The 25,205-nt window shown below is 48.5% G+C and overlaps 2 protein-coding genes across 3 annotated transcripts in view; one reads left to right on the top strand and one right to left on the bottom strand.

Moving 5' to 3' along the window:
- Positions 1 to 14,057, bottom strand: TMEM205 (transmembrane protein 205). Its single transcript, XM_035097346.3, has 4 exons — positions 14,006 to 14,057; positions 8,268 to 8,389; positions 5,272 to 5,435; positions 1 to 756 (listed from the first exon to the last, which is right to left on the bottom strand). Exons 2-4 carry the CDS (start codon positions 8,365 to 8,367, stop codon positions 454 to 456), a joined length of 567 nt encoding a protein of 188 aa, XP_034953237.2. The 5' UTR covers positions 8,368 to 8,389; positions 14,006 to 14,057; the 3' UTR covers positions 1 to 453.
- Positions 14,058 to 14,105: 48 nt separating this feature from the next.
- CCDC159 (coiled-coil domain containing 159) overlaps positions 14,106 to 25,205 on the top strand; it is a 29,860-nt gene continuing 18,760 nt past the window's right edge. Inside the window, exons 1-3 of one of the 2 annotated variants that reach the window (XM_060268918.2) lie at positions 14,106 to 14,284; positions 20,567 to 20,659; positions 24,955 to 24,997. In XM_060268918.2, coding sequence (XP_060124901.1) covers positions 14,249 to 14,284; positions 20,567 to 20,659; positions 24,955 to 24,997 — 172 coding nt within the window. In that variant the 5' untranslated portion in view covers positions 14,106 to 14,248. The remainder of the gene's footprint in view (positions 14,285 to 20,566; positions 20,660 to 24,954; positions 24,998 to 25,205) is intronic. The other variant, XM_088658846.1, reaches the window with a different exon arrangement.

Below are 25,205 nucleotides of genomic sequence, written 5' to 3'. Positions count from 1 at the left end.
TTAATAAAAAACTATTTATTTATTTTTTAAAAATGGCTGCTAGGCAATCTGAGATGCAGAAATAGAAACGGCTTTTATTTTTGCAAAAGTGTCCAAAACAGGAGAATAGAATCTTAAAGACTTGTAAGGGACCTGGGGGTCATCTAATCCAACCCCCTGCAATGCAGATATCTGGGCACTGAGGAATATGACCAAAGAGGCTTTAGTCTAGATTGCAACACACCATCCATTGGAATCTGGCTGTTTCGGGAGTGGGCAGTTTCCCCCAAAACCATTCACTCCAATGAATTGATTTCTGGCCCCTGTCAAAATCCTTCACTCCAAGTGGTCAAGCGTAGCTCAGAATACAGGGTGCCATCTTTGCTTTGAGAGAAAGCTCGGCTTTTGTGCCTTAGAAAACAATCCTGGAGCAACAGCAGGACTCGAGCGAAGGGGTAGAGCGCCCCCTGCAGTCTAAAGGCTGTCCAGCTGCAGTGCTAGGCATGCCAAATTCACCCCGGTGCAGAAGACGCCGGCCAGGTTGCAGAGAGAGGACAGGCCGTGGAACTTGAAGAACTTTTGGCGCAGGCTCTGGTACTTGGCATCCTTCTCCTTCAGAAGCTGGTAAGCCTCCCGCCGAGCCGACAGCCCCACTTCGTCCCCGAGGCCATGCTCCCTTTCAATCTCCTGCATCTTGAACATGGTCTTGGTGGTGACTTGGGAGAGCCAGGAAGCATTGGAAGCCGCCAAAATGAGCCCAACAAAAAAGGACACAATCTGCAAAGGAGACACAAGGTATACTGTGACCTTTTCTGGAATTTGGGGTGAAACCAGGCTGAATAAAAATCAATGATTTTTTAAAAAATAAAAAAAAATCATTTTTTTATTTAATTCAGATTTTTTAATTTAAATCAGTTTTTTAAAAAATAATAATTGGATTTTTAAATAAAATGCTTTTGGAGGAAATATCTTTCTAAAGATAAGTTTTCTATTTAAGTTACATTATAGTCCAAAGGCTATTCATCAGGAAATAAGGATTTGTCTAAATTCATGCTAAAAGTCAGTCTAAGGTTGTTGTTTTAAAATTGTTTAACCACATTAGTTAACAAACATGGATACATATGCTATAATGTTATTGTTTTAGTTAAATAAATTGTTTGAATTGTTATTAAGGAAATGATTCTTTTACAGCAGAAAAGTTGTCCAAACATGTTGTTGTTGCTCAGTCGTTTAGTCATGTCCGACTCTTCGTGACCCCATGGTCAAACATAAACAGTTAATTTATTAAACCTCACAATAACTTCATAATTATCATTCTATGTATTTCTAATAGTATAACCAAATCAGTAAGTTTTGATATAAGTGTAAAAACTACTCTGAAAATTTATTATTCTAAAAATGAAAACATCTGGTTTGTAAATATTAAGATTATACCAGCATAAATGAGTCTTTCTGTAAAAAATAATAATGATTTAAAACAAGTCTTATTGACTAGTGATTTAAATCGATTTGATTTAAATCGAATCCACGCTGGGTGAAAGTGCACAACTTTCCTGCTTGGGCTGTTTATTTGGTGTCCGGAGGTTATGCTCTTTCTTGGGGGGTGGGGGTGGGGAGACCAGGAAGTAAATCTGGTTCTCTTTTAACCTTTTGAGATTCATTTAGATCAGGCATGTCCAACAGGTAGATCGTGATCTACCGGTAGATCACTGGACATCTGTGGTAGATCACGGGTAGATCACTGGCTCCCCCAAAGAAGCTTAACAACTTTTACCTGAATCTCCCCAAAACAGGGCTCTCCTCCTCTCTAAAAAAAGCTCAAGAACTTTGACCTGAACCCCAAAAAAGGGGATAGATTACTGCCAGTTTTTAACTCTGTGAGTAGATCGAGGTCTCTTGGGAGTTGGCCACCCCTGATTTAGATGATTCACCCACTCAATTCCAGAAGACTTTATGCATAAATATGCATAGCACTACATCAAAACAGACAAAGGCATCTTAAGTACTGACACGGCTATTGTTTTAGTCCTTTTTTCTTTTCCCAAAAGATTATCACAAGGTGACTTGCAGAAACAAAGATTAAAAATAAGATACATGAAACAACCTAAAACACAATAATTGGCATAAAACCTCAAATCCAACTCAAGCCCACTCCACTAAAATATGCACAGAGAATTCAATTCCAAAGACCTGGGTGAAGAAAAACATTTTTTACCTGGCACCTAAAAACAGAAACTGGAGGCGCCAGGCATGTCCCCCCCCCCCAATTCAGATTAAAGCTAGCTCAAACACTACGGCTTCAGAAAATTAGAAGTTTTTCAGAATTTGCTAGGGCAATGAGATTGCATAGTTGTTGTCGGCCCGTTGCTTCCTCGACATCTTTGCTTGGCACACAATCTCACAGCTGATCCGAAGGCATGATGTGGGAAGGAAGGAATTTCCAGTACGTTGAGACCAAACCATTAAGAGGCCGAGATGGCTTCAACTTGTTCTACCTCCACCCACCCCAGGGAACCATTTTTTTCTGCCCCTTCTCAAGACCCCACTGATTTTGGTGGCAGTGGCAAAAATAATAATAAAATAGCACGGAAGTGAACAGAGAGGTATAAACCTCTCCAACCAGCCCAGCACCCTGATGGAGATGCAAACTGATCACTGGATGAAGTCAATAGCCCCCCCCCCAGCTGATCCGCAAGGGTCATGTATAAAGAAGCAGTGTACTCTTTTTTAAAACAAACAAACAAAACCTCCATGGTTAAATCCACTGAAACTCTTGGGCTTGCTGATCAGAAGGTCGGCGGTTCGAATCCCCGCAACAGAGTGAGCTCCCGTTGCTCTGTCCTAGCTCCTGCCAACCTAGCACTTCAAAAGCACAAAGTGCAAGTAGATAAATAGGTACCGCTCCGGTGGAAAGGTAAACGGCGTTTCTGTGTGGTTTAGTCATGCTGGCCACATGACCCAGAAAGCTGTCTGTGGACAAACGGTGGCTCCCTCGGCCTGAAAGCGAGATGAGGGCTGGCAACCTGATATTCACCTTTGACAGGAATGGAGAAAAGCAATGACAAACCTAGACAGCATCTTAAAAAGCAGAGACATCACCCTGCCAACAAAGGTCCGTATAGTTAGAGCTTTGGTTTTCCCAGTCTTGATGTATGGAAGTGAGAGCTAGACCATAAAGAAGGCTGATCGCCAAAGAATTGATGCTTTTGAATTATGGTGCTGGAGGAGACTCTTCAGAGTCCCATGATCAAACCTATCCATTCTGAAGGAAATCAGCCCTGAGTGCTCACTGGAAGGGCAGATCCTGAAGCTGAGGCTCCAATACTTTGGCCACCTCATGAAATAAAAATAATTACAGTGGTACCTCTACTTATGAATTTAATGCGTTCTGAACGCACATTCGTAAGTCGAAAAAAATTGTAAGTCGAATCCCATAGGAATACATTGGGAGAAAAAATTCGTTAGTAGAAGCAACCCTATCTAAAAATTCGTAAGTAGAAAAAATCCTATCTAAACCGCATCCAAGATGGCGGACGGAGCTCCGTTCGTAAGTAGAAACATTCATAAGTAGAGGTACCACTGTATTTTTTTTAAAAAAAGATTATAATTAACTGAACAAACCACCCAATTAGTTAAAGATCAATCTGAAATAATTATCTAACAATTTGCACAACCAGTGCAAAAACTTAGCAGAGATTAAGACTTCCTTACCTCCTTAGGCAGGGTCTGAAAAAGGTAAAGGTGAAGGAAGGACAGATCCTGAAGCTGAGGCTCCAATACTTTGGCCACCTCATGAGAAGAGAAGACTCCCTGGAAAAGACCCTGGTGTTGGGAAAGATTGAGGGCACAAGGAGAAGGGGACGACAGAGGACGAGATGGTTGGACAGTGTTCTCGAAGCTACGAACATGAGTTTGTGGGAGGCAGTGCAAGACAGGAGTGCCTGGCGTGCTATGGTCCATGGGGTCACGAAGAGTCAGACACGACTAAACATCAACAACAACCCTCCAGGGGTCCTTTACCTTTCACCTGTGGTTCCTATCTGGTAGATCAGATGGTCCCATCTGCTGTTCTCTGAAAGGATAGCCTGTACTTCAAGTGCCTTACCAACAAAGAGATTCGATGACCACTCTGAACAGGTTTTTCCAGAGCTGGACTGCTCACATTTCTTCCTGGTGCACTCAGGATTAAGAAACGGGGAGGTAGCTGTTCCTTAAACCTACGGTGTCTTGAGTAGCTGCAGCACAAAAGGTGGAAACTGCTCCTCTTCCTCAAACCAGCCTTCCTGCTTCCCTTGCTGGAATGTTCTATTTTGTTTCCCACCTTCCTCATATGACACAATGGTCTTTATGGTAAATGATGTTCTAAGATTTAATTACAAATAATTTCCAAGTGTTTGGAGGTGGGCAGAGGTTTGTGTAGCAGCAGGGTTGAATAAGGAGTAGCTCTCGGGTTCCTTTATAAATATAAAACCTCTGAATGCGTCGTGATTGCCTCAGGCCAGGGGTCAGCAACCTAAGGCCCATGGGCCACAAGCAGCCCACGGGGGTCGTTTAACCGGCCCTGAACCGAGCCGCCCACTCGGCGCGTCCCCGCCCGCTGCACTAAACCAGGCAGCACGGCGCAGGGACTCGCTTTGGCACCGCCGAAAATCGCGTCTGCGCATGCACAGACGCTGAAAATCACGTCTGCGCAGACGCCGGAAATCGCAGGCGCGATCCGGCACACAGAGGGATCTCCGCTTGAGTGAAACTGGCCCAGGCAAGGTAAACTTTGCCAACCCCTGCCTTAGGCCTAAGCCTGCCTGCGCTGCGATGGTACTAGGGAGGCAGGAAGAACACAGAGAAATCCTGCAAAGGATCTTGGGACAGAAAAGCCTTGCAGGAAGAGGGAAATTCCATATGAAAGGAAGGAAAGAGGAGGTCTCCTAAGACAGTGGTCCTCAACCTTGGGCATCCAGATGTTTTGAGACTACAATTCCCATCATCCCTGACCACTGGTCCTGCTAGCTAGGGATCATGGGAGTTGTAGGCCAAAAACATCTGGAGGCCCACGGTTGAGGACCACTGTCCTAAGAGACACACATTGAACACTGAAGCAGCCAGGCTTATTCCACAGAGTATGGAATTTTTGCAGCATCGCACTGGCTAGTGGGTTTGCGGAGCTCATGTCTTCAAACTGCAGGTCTATAGTTGACTTGTGACATTCTCAAGAAGCTACATGAAGGAGCACTTCCTGCTCACAGGCCCCAAACGAAACACTGCAAGATTTTTAGATAACCGGTCGGTACTTACCTGGACCGTATCCCAGGCACTGAGAAGCTCCCGCGGGTGGTAAGAAGCGAAGATGGCAAGGTTCAGGAAGATGCAGCCAAGCAGGGTGTAGAAATAGAAAGGAAACAACTTGCTTTGCACCAGGCCAAAGGTATGGCGGCTCACACCCCGGAAGAGAACAAAACCTGCGCAGGGGAGAGAAGGGAGTGGTTACAGCAGGTGGACAAAGGGCTCATCCAAACTTCTAATTGTCTCGTACCTGGAGAGCACAGGTCCGAGCAGTTCTTTGCTTGTCCTGTGCTTTCTAGGCAGGTGTCCGAGCGATTTTGCCTTTGCCTCGCTGCTTGCCTCCAGGAAAACCTGCTCTTTAGTGCTACATCGGAACAAATAGCAGTCCGTGGAAAACCCAGTGGCTGTCCCCACCCCCCACCCCAATTCAGCGCTAAACCAAAGAGCAAAGCCAGGGCCAGATTTAGGTTTGATGAGGCCCTAAGCTACTGAATGTAATGGGGCCCTTTATATGTCCAGCTGTCATTTGTCAACAACAAATTGTCACTGTTTTTTGTGTTGAATATATGTTATATGGTAATTTATGGACCTGATAGGTATCTAAAGCCATTTGCACATAACAAAATATGTATTTTATCAAAGTAATTGTTGAACTGAAATACAATTAGGAAGAAGTATATTAATAGTGAAATAATTATTAAGCTGTAACTTAAAATTGTTTTTTATTCATAACAAACTTAATAATGCAAACACATTGGCATTTGACAATAACTGTAACTTAAAATTATTTTTTATTCATAACAAACTTAATAATGCAAACACATTGGCATTTGACAATAACAAAAGTTGCGTATATTTTGTAACTCAATAAAATCTTTAATAAAAAATAAAAATAAAAAACAATAACAAAAGTTCCTTTAGAAACACAATTTACAAAGACTCATAATCTAGTCTCTAGAGTGGGGCCCTAAGCTATAGCTTGTTTAGCTTATACGTAAATCTGGCACTGGGCAAAGCAGCAGGGCAAAGAAAGGTGTGAATGAGCCCTGAGTTCTGCTCTCTTCAAACCATGGATTATGCCAGGGGGACTCCCTACAGGGACCCTCCCCCAGTCATCCTGACCAGCACTTCGCCCAGTGACAGCGCAAGCAGCGGATCAGGAGGAGGAAACGATGAAGGGAGCGGAATGCAGAGGGGGCTCCAAGACGTATCAGAGCCTCGGCACCGACCCAGCTGGCCAGAGGAGGAAGGACAGCGCAGGATGGTGTCAGAGCCTCGGCAACACTCCAGCCAAACGATGGGAGAAGCAACGCAGCCCCTTCCGGCGCCTACGTTGGGTCATGCACCCAGACGTAGGGCAAGGGGGCGGTGTTTTGGGGTTCCCAGACTATTATGCTGGCGCAAAAGCAGACAAGTGCCATTGCCGGGTTCTGAATCAGACTAATAATAATAATAATATAAATTTTATTTATACCCCGCCCTTCCCAGTCAAGACCGGGCTCAGGGCGGCTAACAACAAAAATATCAACGGATACAAGTATAAAAGAAACAATTCAGTTAAAATGCAGATTAATACAATTTTAAAATTAAAAATCTACAAATAAGATAAAACCATTGTGAGATAAAACCTTAGGGGAGGGTAATCCCAGGGTCAGACTGCATCAGTCCAAAGGCCAAACGGAACAGCTCTGTCTTGCAGGCCCTACGAAAAGATGACAAATCCCGCAGGGCCCTAGTCTCCTGAGACAGAGAGTTCCACCAGGTCGGGGCCAGTACTGAGAAGGCCCTGGTCCTGGTTGAGGCCAGCCTAACCACCTTGTGACTCGGGATCTCCAGTATGTTACTATTTGTGGACCTTAATGTCCTCTGCGGGTCATACCGGGAGAGGCGGTCCCGTAGGTACGAGGGTCCTAAGCCGCATAAGGCTTTAAAGGTCAAAACCAGCACCTTAAACCTGATCCTGTACTCCACCGGGAGCCAGTGCAGCTGGTAAAGCACTAGATGAATGTGATCCCGTAAGGAGCCTAGCCGCAGCATTCTGCACCCGCTGGAGTTTCTGGGTCAATTTCAAGGGCAGCCCCGCGTAGAGCGAGTTACAATAATCAAGCCTAGAGGTGACCATCGCATGGATCACTGTGGCCAGATCAGGTTGAGAAAGGTAGGGGACCAACTGCTTAATGCGGCGAAGATGGAAAAATGCCACCTTGGCTGTGACTAGGCAGTGATGTTTTCTGATGTCTCTGCACTGTAAATAAAAAGGTAAAGGTAAAGGGGCCCCTGACCATCAGGTCCAGTCGTGTCCGACTCTGGGGTTGCGGCGCTCATCTCGCTCTATAGGCCGAGGGAGCCGGCGTTTGTCCGCAGACAGCTTCCGGGTCATGTGGCCAGCATGACAAAGCTGCTTCTGGCGAACCAGAGCAGCGCACGGAAACGCCGTTGACCTTCCCGCCGGAGCGGTCCCTATTTATCTACTTGCACTTTGATGTGCTTTCGAACTGCTAGGTGGGCAGGAGCTGGGACCGAGCAACAGGAGCTCACCCCCTTGCAGGGATTCGAACCGCTGACCTTCTGATCAGCAAGCCCTAGACTCTGTGGTTTAGCCCACAGCGCCACCTGGGTCCCTTCTGCACTGTAAATAGTATGCACAATAAAGCTCTTAAAGACAGAGCAGGCTGGAGCGTCTTTACTCGAGAGTAGCCGCAACAATCCCCGGACAGATTGCAAGCAGGATTTCGTGCGCTTGGGATGGCAGCTGGGAGCCAGGAGTTTGGGAAGTGAAAGGCAGTGGGGCACAACAGGATCTGAAACGAATGCATTACAGCAGCCTTCTCCAGCAGTTGCTTTGTAGTCCAAAGCATTTGGAGGGCACCGGGTTAGCAAGGGCTGCATTGGAGAAAAGGATCCGAGGAACACATGTCATTTCCTCCCCCTGCCAGAGCGAGCCTCTGGGACAGGGCAGGCTAAAAAATCAAGTAAGCTTTGTCCCACCCACCCCTTGGGAAACGTACCTGCAATAAAGGTAACCCATATCTGCATCCCCCAGGCTGTGGAGAGCACAAAAAGCTGGATGATTTTGACATAGCTGCTCGGCTCCCCCTCTGTTGCCATCTCTGCTGTAAGAGACCTAAGACTGGGCAGGGAGAAACGAGGATGATTATGATAATCATAATAATAATTTATCATTTATACCCCACTCATCTGGCTGGGTTTCTCCAGCCACTCTCGCCGTCTCCCAACAGAATATTAAAAACACGATAAAACATCAAACATTAAAAACCTCCCTAAACAGGGCTGCCTTCAGATGTCTTCTAAAAGTCAGAGAGTTATTTATTTCCTTGACATCTGATGGGAGGGTGTTCCACATGGAGGGTGCCACTACCAAGAAGGCTCTCTGGCTGGTTCCCTGTAACCTCACTTCTCGTAATGAGGGAACCACCAGAAGGCCCTCGGAGCTGGACCTCAGTGTCCAGGCATAACGATGTGGGTGGAGATCCTCCTTCAGGAATAAGCACAGCAGTAAATGAATAGGACATATGGACCTTCTCATGTCTCTCTCTTTCTGTTTGTGTTGTATGGTGATCACAGCAGGCCACCCTGGGAACTTGGCTGACCTTAGCCTGATCACAGAAGGATGGCAGTCAGCTCCAGAAATTAACAGGGTCAGAAATACTCAAAAGAACTCAGGACACAGAACCTCAAGAAACACACTTCAAAATGACCTTAACAGATTAGAGAACTGGGCCAAAGCAAACAAGATGATTTTTAACGGGGAGAAATGTAAAGTACTACACTTGGGCACAAAAAAAAAAAAAGAAAGGCACAAATACAGGATGGGAGACACCTGGCTTGAGAGCAGGACATGTGAAAAGGATCTAGGAGTCTTGGTAGACCACAAACTTGACATGAGTCAACAGTGTGATGCAGCAGCTAAAAAAGCCAATGCAATTCTGGGCTGCATCAATAGGAGTACAGCATCTAGATCAAGGGAAGTAATAGTACCACTGTATTCTGCTCTGGTCAGACCTCACCTGGAGTACTGTGTCCAGTTCTGGGCACCACAGTTCAAGAAGGATACTGACAAGCTGGAACGTGTCCAGAAGAGGGCAACCAAAATGGTCAAAGGCCTGGAAACGATGCCTTATGAGGAACGGCTTAGGGAGCTGGGCATGTTTAGCCTGGAGAAGAGAAGGTTAAGGGGTGATATAGCCATGTTTATAGCCATGTTCAAATATATAAAAGGATGCCATATAGAGGAGGGAGAAAGGTTGTTTTCTGCTGCTCCAGAGAAGCGGACACGGAGCAATGGATTCAAACTACAAGAAAGAATATTCCACCTAAACCTTAGGAAGAACTTCCTGACAGTAAGAGCTGTTCGACAGTGGGATTTGCTGCCATGGAGTGTGGTGGAGTCTCCTTCTTTGGGGGTCTTTAAGCGGAGGCTTGACAGCCATGTGTCAAGAATGCTTTGATGGTGTTATTTCCTGCTTGGCAGGGGGTTGGACTGGATGGCCCTTGTGATCTCTTCCAACTCTATGATTCTATGATCTAGAAAGGGATTCTGGCAAGTCTCCATCAGCCTAACATATTGCTGTCGGAGGCAGAATGCCTCTGAGTATCCGCTGCGAGGAGCCACAGGGTGAGAGAGGGCAGTTGGACCCACGTCCTGCTTATGCACTCCCCACAAGCATTTGGTTGGCCCATGCGAGAACAGGATGCTGGGCTAGAGGGAGCTCTTGGCTCGATCCAACAGGCTCTTCTCGGGTTCTTAACTCAGTTGCCATGGATGGAAATGAAGGAAGCAGGGAACAGGTCAGTTCAACAGGGCAGCCTTAAGCATTGTGACAGCTTTCACACATATTGGCACAATGCTCTTCATCTTTCTCTTCAGCCCCAGCCCAAAAGCAGCAGGAAACTCTTACTCAGATGACTCCTTTGCACTCTGGCAAGATGAACCGCAATCAGTATAAAGTTGCCGTGCTCTAAAAGTGCACTGCTCTTTGTGCTATGGCAGGCCAGGATCGGGGGATTGCAACACAGGAAATACCCCATGAATCAGAACACAAGAGCTTAAATATATATATATATATATACACAATTCCTGATAAGAGAGGAAGATGAGCAGAGACTACTGTGGATATATATAACTGGGTGGGTTGCATATCAAGACTATCCAAGGAATCAGCAACAGTGCCGAAGTTCTTTCAATATTTTGGTTAATTATTGCAATTGTTTTTCTCCTCGTTTAGTTTATTTTTAACACGTTGGCTCGAAGAACAGATGCTTCTGTTTTTTGTACGTTTTACTGAGCTGTGAATCATGTATTGTAACGGCATTGGGAATGTAAATCATTCGCTCCCATCATGCTAACAGTATTAAAAATCATTAGCATTTGAAAAACAAACCCTCAGAAGGCCTGGGTAAGTTTTCTACTGCCTTCCCCACGCTGTTCCAAACAGCAGCTTGCAGGAGGTGATAAGACGAGATGGGAGAGGCAGGCCCAACACAGGAGCCACGTGCAAAGCGATCTGGTCTTGTGTTTACTGAAAGCAGTTTTGCCACAGCGACCAAGTTCAAATTTCACCTCTGCCATGATCTCATCAGGAGGTCTTAGGCAAGCTCCCCACCCCCAGCCTCAGTCCCCTTCCACCATCCAGCATTCAAGATTTGCCAGGTGCATTTTGCACTTGGCTATTACCCACTTGTGACCAAATGAAGATACCCGGGTGCCAACATGGCGTCTGTCGTCTCCACCATCTGGAGGTATGCATGCATTACAAGAAAGAAGATGTATGCATTACAAAGATGATGTATGCATTACAAGAAAGAAGATTCCACCTAAACATTAGGAAGAACTTCCTGACAGTAAGAGCTGTTCGACAGTGGAATTTGCTGCCAAGAAGTGTGGTGGAGTCTCCTTCTTTGGAGGTCTTTAAGCAGAGGCTTGACAGGCATATGTCAAGAATGCTTTGATGGTGTTTCCTGCTTGGCAGGGGGTTGGACTGGATGGCCTTGTTGGTCTCTTCCAACTCTATGATTCTATGCCGGGGGGGGGGATCCTTGGATCTTGACTGTTTTCACACTAGCGGCACATCCTATAGAATTCTGTCTGTGACATTTCATCTGTACAATCGGAATGAATGTCAGGAACCAAAATGTCCTATCCAAATGACAACTTTTGAGCCATCTGGCCCCCAAATGGCAACTAGGCATTGCTTTTTGGCGTCTATAACCCTGGTTTTAAGGAGCCATTATATCTGAATTTCTTTTTTTGTATATAATTTTTATTGAATTTTCTGTTTTACAATTTAAAGTACTCATTTTTACATCCTTAATATATCTGTGACTTCCCTTCTTCTCTTTCCATGTTCATTTTACATATCATAAATCCCAGCATATTTACAAAAACTATACCATTCACTATTCTATTACTGCATCCATCAAAACTTATTTACACTGTTGAATTTATCTTAATGCTGCTGCCAGCGTTTTCAGCTGTACACAATTATTTCCCATATATTCAAAAAACGTTTTCCAATCATCTCTAAACCAGGCACAGGAATCCTTGGCTCTCCAGATGTTTTGGAACTACAACTCCCATGATCCCTGACCACTGGCCCTGTTAGCTAGGGATCATGGGAATTGTAGTTCCAAAACATCTGGAGAGCCAAGGTTGCCTGTGCCTGCTCTAAACGTATGTTCTTCTTGTTCTCTTATTCTATATGTTAAGTCTGCAAGGTGCACATATTCTGTCAAGTTGCCACTCTTCTTTGGTTGGGACCTCACTCGTTTTCCATTTTTGGGCTAACAAAACACGGGCTGCAGTAGTAGCATACATAAATGACCTTTTTTTGAGACCTGGGAATTTCAGAAAGGACTCTGGGAATTTTTGGGGGGTGGGGTGGGGAGTACTTTAAAACATTTTTTTCAATTCATTATGGATCATTTCCCAATACTCTTTTACCCTTTTGCAAATCCACCACATACGAAAGAATGTTCCCTTATTATATCTGAATTTCTAACACTGACCCCATCCATGGAATGGGGATAATAAGACTAACTTACTTCACAAGGTGGGAGAGGTGAAGTACTTTGAATACTCAAAGGTAGAGCTGACTCAAGGCATTTTGAGGACCCTGACCATGCTATGGTCCTGAACTTGTTGGGAGTCGGAAGGCACTGTTTTTTGGCCGTTCCACTCTTAGCTGCATGGCTGGCCTCAGAAAACAAGGTGCCACAGGGCACAGTTTTGTCTCCAGTGCCACGATATGAAGTCACTGGGAGCAGCCATCAGGAGGTTTGGGGAATGGTGTCACCCGTGTGTGCTGATGACACCCAGCTCTAGTGGTAACTTCACATTTAGACTACTGTAATATGTGCTTCGTGGGGCTTCCCTTGCGGCTGTTCCGGAGGGTCTGCAGCTGGCACAGAATGCCGCAACCTAGTTGGTAAGCAAGGCCCCTTATCGACCACCTATCACACCAGTATTACGGGATCTGCCACAGTGGCCGGCTCTTAACCACCATACCAGTCTTAAGATCCTGCTACCTTCATATAAGGGACCCAGGTGGCGCTGTGGTTAAACCACTGAGCCTAGGGCTTGCTGATCAGAAGGTCGGCGGTTCGAATCCCTGTGACGGGTAAGCTCCCGTTGCTTGGTCCCAGCTCCTGCCAACCTAGCAGTTCGAAAGCACGTCAAAATGCAAGTAGATAAATAGGAACCGCTACAGCGGGAAGGTAAACGGCGTTTCCATGTGCTGCTCTGGTTTGCCAGAAGCGGCTTTGTCATGCTGGCCTCATGACCTGGAAGCTATACGCCGGCTCCCTCGGCCAATAATGCGAGATGAGCACGCAACCCCAGAGTCGGTCATGACTGGACCTAATGGTCAGGGGTCCCTTTACCTTTACCTTCATATAAAGCGTTCTTACCCGAAACAGGCAGTTAGTCACCTGAAAGACCCCCCTCCCCTCCATTGTAAGGGCATGAAGCTCAACAAGTAGTTCTACCACAGCTGGGATAATTGGGGTAAAACAGTGTTCGAAACTCCCATTCTAGGCGCATTTTGCGACGGAATTTCATGAGCGCGAGCAATTTCTGAGCTCTTGGCGCAGTACTGCACCTAAGATTTCAGAATAAAACCGCAGAGTGGAAGGAAAAGACCTTTTCCTGCCTCCCTACTTCCAGCTACTCTCTGAAGATGGGAAGAGACCCTCTTAAGAATATTAGGGGGGCAGTCAGGGGAAGGACTAGACCATGTGAAAAATGAATTTAATATTTTAGCTGCAGTTCAATCATTTCCAGCTCGTTATAAAAAAGTACGCCTTGACATTCCGTTGCTGCACCAAAAACCTATGTGTAAGGTGCCATTTAGCTCCTAGCTTTCATGTCTCAGTTTCTAACCCTGGGGCAACGTGGAGGCAGGCTTTTTCTGTGGTAGCCCCAATGCGGTGGAATAGTCTCCCTGCTGAAATCTGAGAAGCCCCATCCTTCAGACAAGCATTACCCTGATCTTGTGCACGAACCTCCTGTCTTAATTGTTTTAACCACTTGTTTTAACTGTTCTAATTGTTATGTCGTATGATAGTGGCCTATTTGCAAAAAAAGACGCGTGTCGAGCATTGCAAGGAAACGGGCCGGGCTGTAGGAAATCCAAGGGGGGGGTGCTGTTGGAAAACACTTCCCACCGCACTTTCTGCACCCCCGCCCCGTCCCATGACATGCCGGACCCCGAGATCGCGCCTCCCTTACCTGACGATTGCGCTTCTTCCGCTCTCGCGGCCGAGCTCATCCGCAGCGCAGTAACCAAGACCCCGCCCCACGGAGGCGGGTCGCTGTGCTAAACCGCAGCGTCATGAAGAGAGGCGAGGCCACGCGGGGCCACGCCCCTTTGTTACACACAGGGAGGCGGCGTGCGGGCTCCGACGGGATGCGCTCAGGCTCCTGTCTGCGCCCGGCAGGGCAAGTGGGGGGCGCTCGGGGCAGAGCCGCGTGATGGACTCGAGAGAGGAGGTGGTGTTGTCCGCGACGGTAAAAGAGGGGGAGATGGTCCCTGTAGGGGGGGGGGCGAGGCTGGGGGTAGGGTGGGAGAAAATAGCATCCGCCCGGGCGCAGGATACCGGGGGGGGGGGCAGAAGATCAAGGGGCGCTCTCCTCCCGAAGGTCCGAGTATCACGTCCACCCCAGGCACTCGGCCAGCCATGGAATAATAATAATAATAATAATTTATTATTTATACCCCGCCCATCTGGCCGGGTTCCCCCAGCCACTCTGGGCGGCTTCCAACAAAACAGAAATTCTAAAACACAGAAATCCATCAAACATTAAAATACAGAGATCCATCAAACATTAAAAGCTTCCCTAAACAGGGCTGCCTTGAGATGCCTTCTAAAGGTCTGGTAGTTGTTGTTCTCTTTGACCTCTAGTGGGAGGGCATTCCACAGGGTGGGAGCCACTACCGAGAAGGCCCTCTGCCTGGTTCCCTGTAACTTGGCTTCTCGTAGTGAGGGAACCGCCAGAAGGCCCCCGGAGCTGGACCTCAGTGTCCGGGCAGAACGATGGGGGTGGAGACGCTCCTTCAGGTATACCGGACCGAGGCCGTTCAGGGCTTTAAAGGTCAACACCAACACTTTGAATTGTGCTCGGAAACGTACTGGGAGCCAATGTAGGTCTTTCAGGACCGGTGTTATGTGGTCTCGGCGGCCGCTCCCAGTCACCAGTCTAGCTGCCGCATTCTGGATTAGTTGTAGTTTCCGGGTCACCTTCAAAGGTAGCCCCACGTAGAGCGCATTGCAGTAGTCCAAGCGGGAGATAACTAGAGCATGCACCACTCTGGAGAGACAGTCAGTGGGCAGGTAGGGACTCAGCCTGCGTACCAGATGGAGCTGATAAACAGCTGCCTTGGACACCGAGTTGACCTGTGCCTCCATGGACAGCTGTGAGTCTAAAATGACTCCCAGGCTGCACACCTGGTCTTTCAGGGGCACAGTTACCCCATTCAGGACCAGGGAGTCCTCCACACCCGTCCGCCTCCTGTCCCCCACAAACAGTACTTCTGTCTTGTCAGGATTCAATCTCAATCTGTTAGCCGCCATCCATCCTCCAACCGCCTCCAAGCACTCACACAGGACCTTCACCGCCTTCACTGGTTCTGATTTAAAAGAGAGGTAGAGCTGGGTATCATCAGCATACTGATGGACACCCAGCCCAAACCCCCTGATGATCTCTCCCAGCGGCTGCATATAGATGTTAAAAAGCATGGGGGAGAGGACAGAACCCTGAGGCACCCCACAAGTGAGAGCCCAGGGGTCTGAACACTCATCCCCCACCACCACTTTCTGAACACGGCCCAGGAGGAAGGAGCGGAACCACTGCATGACAGTGCCCCCAGCTCCCAAGCCCTCTAGACGGTCCAGAAGGATGTTATGGTCGATGGTGTCAAAAGCCGCTGAGAGATCCAGCAGAACAAGGAAACAGCTCTTACCTTTGTCCCTAGCCCGCCGGAGATCATCGACCAGTGCGACCAAGGCAGTTTCAGTCCCATGATGAGGCCTGAATCCTGACTGGAAGGGATCCAAATGGTCCGCTTCTTCCAGGCGTGCCTGGAGTTGTTCAGCAACCACTCGCTCAATCACCTTGCCCAAGAATGGAAGATTTGAGACTGGGCGATAGTTGGCCATATTGGCCGGATCTAAAGATGGTTTTTTTAGAAGCGGTTTAATAACCGCCTCTTTCAGCGGGTCTGGGAAGGCTCCCTCATGGAGAGAAGCATTTACCAACCCGCGAAGCCCATCGCCCAGCCCTTCCCGGCTAGCTTTTATAAGCCAGGATGGGCAAGGATCAAGGAGACAGGTGGTTGGTTTCACTCGTCCAAGCAGCCTGTCCACATCCTCCGAGGTAACAGATTGAAATTGATCCCACAAAACTTGACTAGACAGGACTCTAGCACTCCCCCGCCCCGGCCCTGCTCCCACGGTGGAGTCTACCTCTTCCCGAATCTGAGCGACTTTATCTGCAAAAAACTTTGCAAAATCATTGCAGGAGATCATGTGGCCCATACTGGGCCCGGATGGAGCAGGTGGTTCCGCTAAATTGCGAACCACCTGGAAGAGTCTCCTGCTGCTGTTTTCTGCAGATGCGATGGAGACGGTGAAGAAGGTCCTCTTCGCCGTCGCCATTGCCACTTGGTAGGCTCGAAGTTGAGCTCTAGCCCGTGTCCGGTCTGATTCAAAATGAGTTTTCCGCCACCGGCGCTCTAGCCGTCTCAACGACTGTTTCATTGCCCTCAGCGCCGGGGAAAACCACGGGGCTGTCCGGGCTCCATGCAATCTGAGAGGGCGCTTCGGAGCCAGACAGTCAATAGCGCTGGTTAACTCCGCATTCCAGCGGGCCACCAGGGAATCAGCTGAAAGGCCATCGACATGGGATAAAACATCCCCTACCACTCTCTGGAAGCCAATTGGATCCATTAAGTAGCGGGGGCGGACCATCCGAATCGGTCCCACCTCCCTGCAGAGGGGAAGGGTTGCGGAGAAGTCCAGTTGCACCAGAAAGTGATCTGACCATGGCACTTCTTTTGTTTCGCTTTTACTTAATGTCAGATCACCACCATCCATAGAGGTAAACACCAAGTCCAAGGCATGTCCGCGGCTATGAGTTGGGCCAGACTTATTCAGGGACAGCCCCATGGTGGCCATGCTTTCCACGAAGTCCCGAGCGGCTCCTTGTAAGGTCGTGTCGGCATGGATGTTAAAATCCCCTAAGACAACCAAGCTAGGTGTCTCCAGGAGCACATCCGACACGACCTGAAGCAGCTCAGGCAGGGAATCCTTGGTGCAGCGGGGAGGTCGGTACACCAGAAGGAATCCTGTACTGCCCCTATTGCCCAACTTCCAGAACATGCACTCAGAAAACTCAGTCTTACCAATAGGACGCCTGGTGCAAACTAATGACTTCCTAAAAATCACTGCAACCCCCCCTCCCCGCCCAGATGGCCTGGGTTGCTGTGCATAAGAGAAACCTGGTGGGCAAGCAGCGCCAAGAACGGGCCCATCGGCTTCATCCAACCAGGTCTCTGTCACACATGCCAGGTCAAATCCTCCATCCACAATCAGGTCGTGAATGGCAGTGGTCTTATTCATCATCGACCTGGCATTGCACAGCAGCACCTTCAGGTCATGTGGGTATCCCTTGCTGATTCCAATATCCGTCCGGTCAGGACCAGACCCGGAGGCAGGGATAGTCCTCAGACAACGACTAAGTCTGCCTCCTCGGTAATGACATGGTCTGGTCTTAGCGTAACTCCTCCTCCTACCCGTGACCACTGAGATCGGTTGTCCCAGTGCATCCCCCCCTGTGGAATCTGCCCCAGCCATTTTGCTTGCTGGGACCCCCTCCCGGGCAGCCCTGACCCCTCCCCTTAAAAACAAAATAAAACCTCTGTAAAAAACAGCAAGAACGGAACAAAAGGAAAGCACAAAAAACAATAAAACAATAAAACCAAAAACAATAAAAATTACAATACACCAAAATTTAACAGATTCCCACACCCAACTAAAAATCCCTCCCACCTACCACCCCAAAGAAAATACCCTCCCACCTACCACCCCAAGAAAATAAAAACATAAAATTCTTTAAAAAGCATTTTAAAAAGAACTCTGTGCTGTTTTAAGTTCCCCTGGGCAGCACCAGCAGCAGAGCAGCGGCGGCAGTCCTTATGAGGCCCTCCAGGCCCCGCCCTAGCAGGTGGAAGGAGGCAGGGACAGGGCCTGTGGGCACTCACAGCAGGAGAGAGTCCTGGGCAGCACCCACCACACAAAAAACACAATAAGACAATACTAACCAAGAAACAAAAATCACAGAAGTAACAAAATTTAAAAAATTCCCAAACCCAAGTAAATAACCAACCCCCCAACATAATGTGTTTAAAATGATAAAAGAGAATTTAAAACATTTTTAAAAGAACTCTGCACAGTTCAGAGTCCTCCTGGACAGCAACAGCGCTGGGGGCAACAGTCCCCAGCAGGCCTGCCAGGCCCCTCCCTAGGCCAGGTGGTGAGAGGCAGGGCCAGGACCTGCAGGCACTCACGACAGGGGAGTCCTCCTGGGCAGCAGCAGCAGTGGAAGCAGCAGACCTATTTGAGGCCTGCCAGGCCCCGCCCTAGGCCAGGTGGTGAGAGGCAGGGACAGGACCTGCAGGCACTCACGACAGGGGAGTCCTCCTGGGCAGCAGCAGCAGTGGAAGCAGCAGACCTATTTGAGGCCTGCCAGGCCCCGCCCTAGGCCAGGTGGTGAGAGGCAGGGACAGGACCTGCAGGCACTCACGACAGGGGAGTCCTCCTGGGCAGCAGCAGCAGTGGAAGCAGCAGACCTATTTGAGGCCTGCCAGGCCCCGCCCTAGGCCAGGTGGTGAGAGGCAGGGCCAGGACCTGCAGGCACTCACGACAGGGGAGAAGCTGCTGATGGTTGGAATGGAAAAATATCTTTTTGGGGAAGTACTTTCCAAAAAAACCCAGAGTCCTTTTCGTTAGGGATAATTCAGATGGAAATTCCCAGGTGTCAAAAAAAGAGGCTATTTATGTATGGCACTACTGCGCCCATGTTTTGTTAGCCCAAAAATGGAAAACGAGCGAGGTCCCCACTGAAGAAGAATGGCAACTTAAACCGATGGAAGAGGCACAGCTGGCGGGTTTACAGTAATTTATAGAATAAGAAGACAAGAAGAACATACGTGTAAAGAAGATTGGAAAACGTTTGTTGAATATATGGGACATAATTGTGTACACTTGAAAACGCTGGCAGCATGAAGATAAGTTCAACGGTGTAAATATGTTTTGATGGATGTCACAATGGATTACTGAATGGTTTAGTTTATGTAAAATATGCCGGGATCTATGGCATGCAAGTTGAGCCATGGAAGGAGGAGAAGGGAAGTCATTGATATTTTAAGGTTGTCTAAAATGTAAAATGGAAAAACTTAATACAAATTATACACACACACCCCCAACACCCTTGCCTGTCTCAGGTGGTTTTAAGAAGCAAGTCTGAAGTCTTGTGTGCCTAGAAAAAAAGGGACTGCGTGCAGTTCTCTGCTTGACTCATGCTTTTGAGGGGGAAATCGCTGTTTAGCGATACATCAGGGCAAATGGTGATCCGCCCCCTTTGGGAAACACTGTTCTAAACTGTAATCAGGGGCATAGTGAGGTGCTGCGACACCCGGGGCGGCAAATTGCAATGCCCCCGGGGGGCACGGCGTCGCTACGTAATGACTCATGCGTTGCTACGTAGAGGGGGATCGCAACTTCCCTGCGACTTCAAAACTAAACGGAGCGTCCAGGCTCCAGGTAGATAGCCCACTGGCGCAGCGCACCTGTTGCACCAGTGGGCTATCTACCTGGAGCCTGGACGCTTCGTTTTGGCTCCATTTTGAAGTCGGGGGGGCGCGCGATCCCCCTCTACCTAGCACGCATGTGCAGCATCCCGCTGCACATGCGTGCTACGTAGAGGGGGATCGTGCCCCCCCGCAACTTCTAAACGGAGCATCCAGGCTCAGGTGCTGATTGCGGGGCAGGGGCGCGGCCCCGAGTGCCACCCCCCTCCAGCAGGCACCCGCGTGGCGCCCAATCGCTTGGCTGACGCACCTGCAGCTTCCCCCCTTTTTTTGAGGCTGCCGTGCAGAGGCGAGGGCCGGGGGCGCGGCCCCAAGTGACACCCCCTCCAGGGCAGTGCCCGGGGCGGACCCCCCCCCCGCCCCCACTTGCTCTGCCCCTGACTGTAATCAATAAAAATAACAGCAACTCACAGTGCATAAAACATCACAATGCACATCGAAAGATAAGATACAACTTATACAATTTTTAAAATATATATATATTGCCATAGCTGCCTATTTATACTTAATTTCATGCACACAACCTCCACCCAGTCAGGCCTGTATGCAAAAAGAGGAGGAGGAATCACTCAAATAGCTCAGTGGGATATTTCTTTCTCTGAATAAGCCTTTCCCTAAAATGATTTAAACTCTTAAGCCCTTCTACGTGTGCTTATATTAAGGCAACTGTGCAGGAGATTCTCTTCTCCAGACTTTGCTTTGGCTGAAGCTGATATTCAGTTGTAGGCTCTGGGAATGGATCACCATCTAGCGGCAAGTTTTCACACCTCCAGTCCAGGGGCTTGGAAACCAAGAGACTGGGGCACTATAGGGTCTCATCCACCGCTCAGGCCCCAGCGTTCTGCCCAAGGTGATTGGTCTGGGCCTCCCTTTTCTGACCCTCCTGCAAAATCAAATGTAAACTCTGCCTCCTTCTCTCCCAGGAGCCATTGTTGACGTCAGTTTCCCACGATGATAAGTGCCGAGACCTCTCTCCTAACTGGTGCCTGTCTCGGGCAGGCAGCACATTGCCAATGGTAAGTGCCGTGGGTGGGCTACAAGAGGGTGGCAGAAAGTGCTTGTGTTCTGCTAAAGGAAGGTCGGGAGTGGCAATCCCGGAGCAATGGATTCAACCAACAAGAAAGGAGATTCCACCTAAACATTAGGAAGAACTTCCTGACAGTAAGAGCTGTTCGACAGTGGAATTTGCTGCCAAGGAGTGTGGTGGAGTCTCCTTCTTTGGAGGCCTCCAAGCGGAGGCTTGACAGGCATATGTCAGGAATGCTTTGATGGTGTTTCCTGCTTGGCAGGGGGTTGGACTGGATGGCCTTGTTGGTCTCTTCCAACTCTATGATTCTATGAATCCTGGCTCCTTGGTGGGGGGTTGCTTAAATAGAGAGCCTGCCAAAGCTACAAGTGACCCACAAGCCACAACTGTAGCCTAGACTCTTGAGTATCTGGCTTGAAGGGGACTTGAATTGGCAGCCTGAATTTTCTTGTTGCAGTCCTGGCATTGCGGGTGGGCAGGCAAGCTTCTTCTGGTTATCCCTGACACGTGTGTGAGAAGGAGGCAGGTTTGCATCCACCAAGCTGTGCTGCCAACATTACCAATGTTGGACGTGGCCACCGGGGGGGGCGCTCAGTGGGAGAGCTTCATGCTCCGGCACTGGGGGGGGGGGCAGAGAGCAGGCGAGAGCGGGGCTGGTGCGTGTCCTGGGAGCTTGGCACGCCACCTGCGGGGGCGTGGTGCCCAGCACAGGGGGGGGGGGAGCAGCCGCGATGGCACCCACCAGGATCACGCTGCCAGGGGCGGTGCGCTCCCCCCGCACTCCTCTTCCTCCGCCAGTGGGGACCCTACGCCATAGGTATGCTGGCATTGCAGCGGGGTAGGTAGCTGGAGCAATTCTTATGCACACACATACACATACGAGGGCCAGGTGATATCTGGTTTTCAACATTGTGATATACCACCAGCTAAACATCATGGTATATTGATAAATCATGATGTCTGAAATAATGAATGGAGCTATGTAGAGGCATTGGCTGGCCTCACAGTTTTTCCTGCACCCTGATTTTTGCCGGCGCCTGCTCTTGTTATTCGCTGCCCCCCTGCATGAGGCAGGGGAGAGCTGAGCCAACACAGTTAGCAGGAGCTGCAGAAATCGAGAGAAGCATTGGTTGGCTTCATGGTTTTCCCCACATTGTGTTTTTTTGCACAGCGCGCGCGCACACATACACACACACCATGATATATTGCCAGATCAAAAATCATGAAATCAGTATAATGATATGGACTTCAAACTGGTTTTGGACAGTATCCCCATATATTGCCCAGGCCTAACCACGGGCCCTATGGGACGCGGGTGGCGCTGTGGGTTAAACCACAGAGCCTAGGGCTTGCCGATCAGAAGGTCAGCGGTTCGAATCCCCACAACGGGGTGAGCTCCTGTTGCTTGGTCCCAGTTCCTGCCAACCTAGCAGTTCGAAAGCACGTCAAAGTGCAAGTAGATAAATAGGTACCGCTCCGGTGGGAAGGTAAACGGCATTTCCGTGTGCTGCTCTGGTTCGCCAGAAGCGGCTTAGTCATGCTAGCCACATGACCTGGAAGCTGTACGCCGGCTCCCTTGGCCAATAGAGTGAGTTGAGCACCGCAACCCCAGAGTCGGTCACGACTGGACCTCTTGGTCAGGGGTACCTTTACCTTTAACCACGTGCCCTATGTGCTCACTGAGAGTGTGTCCGTAGAGATGTTCAAATAAGCCATCCATTCAGCATATGGGGAGGGCAGCAGGACATGCACAGGAGATATATGGCCAGTACAGTTGATATCTCCTAGGCAAGTCTCCTGACACCCACATATTCAGGCGTACATCTCAAAGGGGAGCCTATGCACATACAACTGTGTGTGCACATGGTCTGTAAACCATGGCGTGCTCAGTCATTATTCCTCTATGCGGCAGGGAGAAGCAGGATTGCACCCTTTAGCACTGCCTCTGACTTACAGAGGAGTCCATTCCACTGTTGAACAGCTGTTACCATCAAAACGTTCTTCCTGAGGTTTAGGGGGAATCTCCTTTTTTGTAACTTGAAGGCATTGGTTTGCGTCTTGTCCTCCAAAGCAGGAGAAAAGAAGCTAGCTCCATCTAGAAAGGATAGCTTATGCTTATGCAGTGGTACCTCTGGTTAAGAACTTAATTGGTTCCAGAGGTCCATTCTTAACCCGAAACTGTTCTTAACCTGAGACACCACTTTAGCTAATGGGGCCTCCCGCTGCCGCCGTGCTGCCACCGCGCAATTTTTGTTCTCATCCTGAAGCAAAGTTCTTAACCTGAGGTGCTATTTCTGGGTTAGCGGAGTCTGTAACCTGAAGTGTCTGTAACCTGAAGCGTCTGTAACCCGAGGTACCACTGTACAACCTATAAGATTTAGGCATCCACCCCATGAGGAACCCAATTCCTGACTGGGTGCCCAGGAAAGTATAAAGACAAGGGAAAGTTTCTTACCACCCTTTTTTATTTCAATCTTTACAGAGAGAGGCTATAGAACCCAGCCTCTTGGATAATGGCATTGTCCCGAGTGAATCTCCACCCTCCCACTTCCTCATTCATCTATTCAACAGGTGCTGCTACATGCCCTCTGCCTTTGAGCTATTTGCTCTCCGACTTTTAAGGCTCCCCAGGTTCTGGGAGGTGGAGGGTCTGGAATGCTTTCTAATGACAATGTATCAGCCAGGTGTTCTTCTGACTTTCCCACGATTTCCCAGCGTTCCCCCTCATCTGCCTCTGAGCTGTGACTTCCCTCAAAGCCCCTGTTGTAAATCTATACTGTCTTCATTTTCCTCCTCCCTGGGAGGGTCAGGATGGGTAGGTGGTCTCCACTATTCCTCCTCTGCCCAGTCCCTGACATTACCCCTCTCTCCAGAGCCCTCCTCCTCCCAACCTGGAGGTTTTGGTCGGTTGAGGTGGCATGTATGGAACACCCTTTGCAAGTCTGGTACATGGACATGTTCTGTGTATTCCCATGATAGCTTTCTTCAGGGCCATACCCCTTCCATGCAATCAGGTTTTGCAACTTCTTTCTTTGCATCCTGGAGTCTACAATTTGCTCTACTTCGTACTCTTCCTCTCCTTCTACCATGACGGGAGGCGAAGGTGTTTGTCTCCTGACACTGACTAGGTGGAGAACTGATGTTATACACAGCCGTCCACACACAAGCTTTCCACTCTAACAACAACAACAACAAAGTTTATTGTGAGGACTAAGCCTTTACACAAATATCTACATAATAATGTTAAAATTCATTACATATAACCTTAGCAATGACTTCATCCCATAAAAGAAAAGAAAATACAATATGAACGGATTATGGAGACGATAGAGGGGTCTTTTCCTTGTCCGCCAAGAATCTTTCCCTAGCTTTCATGGCCTTCATCACATAGACCGCTACCACTTGGGAAACCTGTGGATTGGCATCAACTAATAAAATTTTTACGCGATCTTCAGGGTTATTTATTGAGTTGGGTATGATTTGCAGAATCCCACCTCTAAAGCTCGAATAAAGCTCGAGCTTTCCACTCACCGGGAATCTAGGATGCAGAAGGCTATTGACTGAGTAGAGAGGATATTCACACAGTCTCTCCTGCCTGATGATTTGTCGAATGTGTGGCTGTCAGAAGGGCAGAGCTGGACTGCCTATTAATGTTGGGAGAGCGGGTTTAATGTATGTAGTCCTATTGCCTCCACCCCACACATTGCATATGAATGGAGGGATAACAACTGCACGACTTATCAGTCAAGAATCCTGTACAGTGGTACCTCGATTTATGAACACAATTGGTTCTGGAAGTCTGTTCATAAACTGAAGCGTTCATAAACTGAAGCGAACTTTCCCATTGAAAGTAATGGAAAGTGGATTAATCCGTTCCAGACGGGTCCGCGGAGTACTCAACCTGAAGCATACTTAACCCGAAGCATGGGTGTAATTGGTTCCGGAAGGCTGTTCATAAACTGAAGTGTTCATAAACTGAAGCGAACTTTCCCATTGAAAGTAATGGAAAGTGAATTAATCCGTTCCAGATGGGTCCGCGGCGTTCGTAAACCGAAAATTTGTAATCCGAGGTGTTCATAAAGTTAAACCGAGGTTCCACTGTATAATCGAGGTACCTTTGCTGGCAGAACTTCAGAGAAAATCCTCTGCTCACACTGGGTGCCAAGTCATCTGATTCCACCCCCCATCCCTCCACCAGGTTATCTTGAGTTCTTGTGAACCATTTTAAAACAGTTAGCTTATTGGAATGAGGCTGATGGTGTTGTTGTTTTCTCCTTTGTGCAGCATGCCCAGACCCAGCTTGAGATAGCTACTATGAAGCCAACTTGTAAGTGATGTTCTTTGCCTTCTGACCTTGCAGAAACTTAGTTGATTGGTGATGGGGATAAATGTGGAAAGGCCAAGTGTGTCTCTCGCTTGGAGGTGATCTGGAAGGAAGCATGGAAAACAGCAGAGCTGGACCAACACTTTCTGGTTTGCAGTCCCAGGCTCCAGCTGCAATGAGAATCGGGCTTCCAATGGAAGATAAAGAAGAT

This window comes from Zootoca vivipara, chromosome 15 (genome assembly GCF_965207765.1).
Source record: "Zootoca vivipara chromosome 15, rZooViv2.hap1.1, whole genome shotgun sequence".
NCBI classification, from domain to species: Eukaryota; Metazoa; Chordata; class Lepidosauria; order Squamata; family Lacertidae; genus Zootoca; species Zootoca vivipara.
The sequence above is the reverse complement of the archived record's forward strand: the minus strand, read 5'-3'. Positions and strand labels throughout refer to the sequence as shown.

Bases quoted from the DNA above. Each gene is read 5' to 3' on its own strand.
- TMEM205 (XM_035097346.3), bottom strand. From the start codon at position 8,367: ATGGCAACAGAGGGGGAGCCGAGCAGCTATGTCAAAATCATCCAGCTT. The intron at 5,436-8,267 runs GTACGTTTCCCA...TCCCCTGCGCAG, and splicing joins ATGGGTTACCTTTATTGCAG to GTTTTGTTCTCTTCCGGGGT. The intron at 757-5,271 runs GTAAGTACCGAC...TCTCCTTTGCAG, and splicing joins GTGCCTGGGATACGGTCCAG to ATTGTGTCCTTTTTTGTTGG.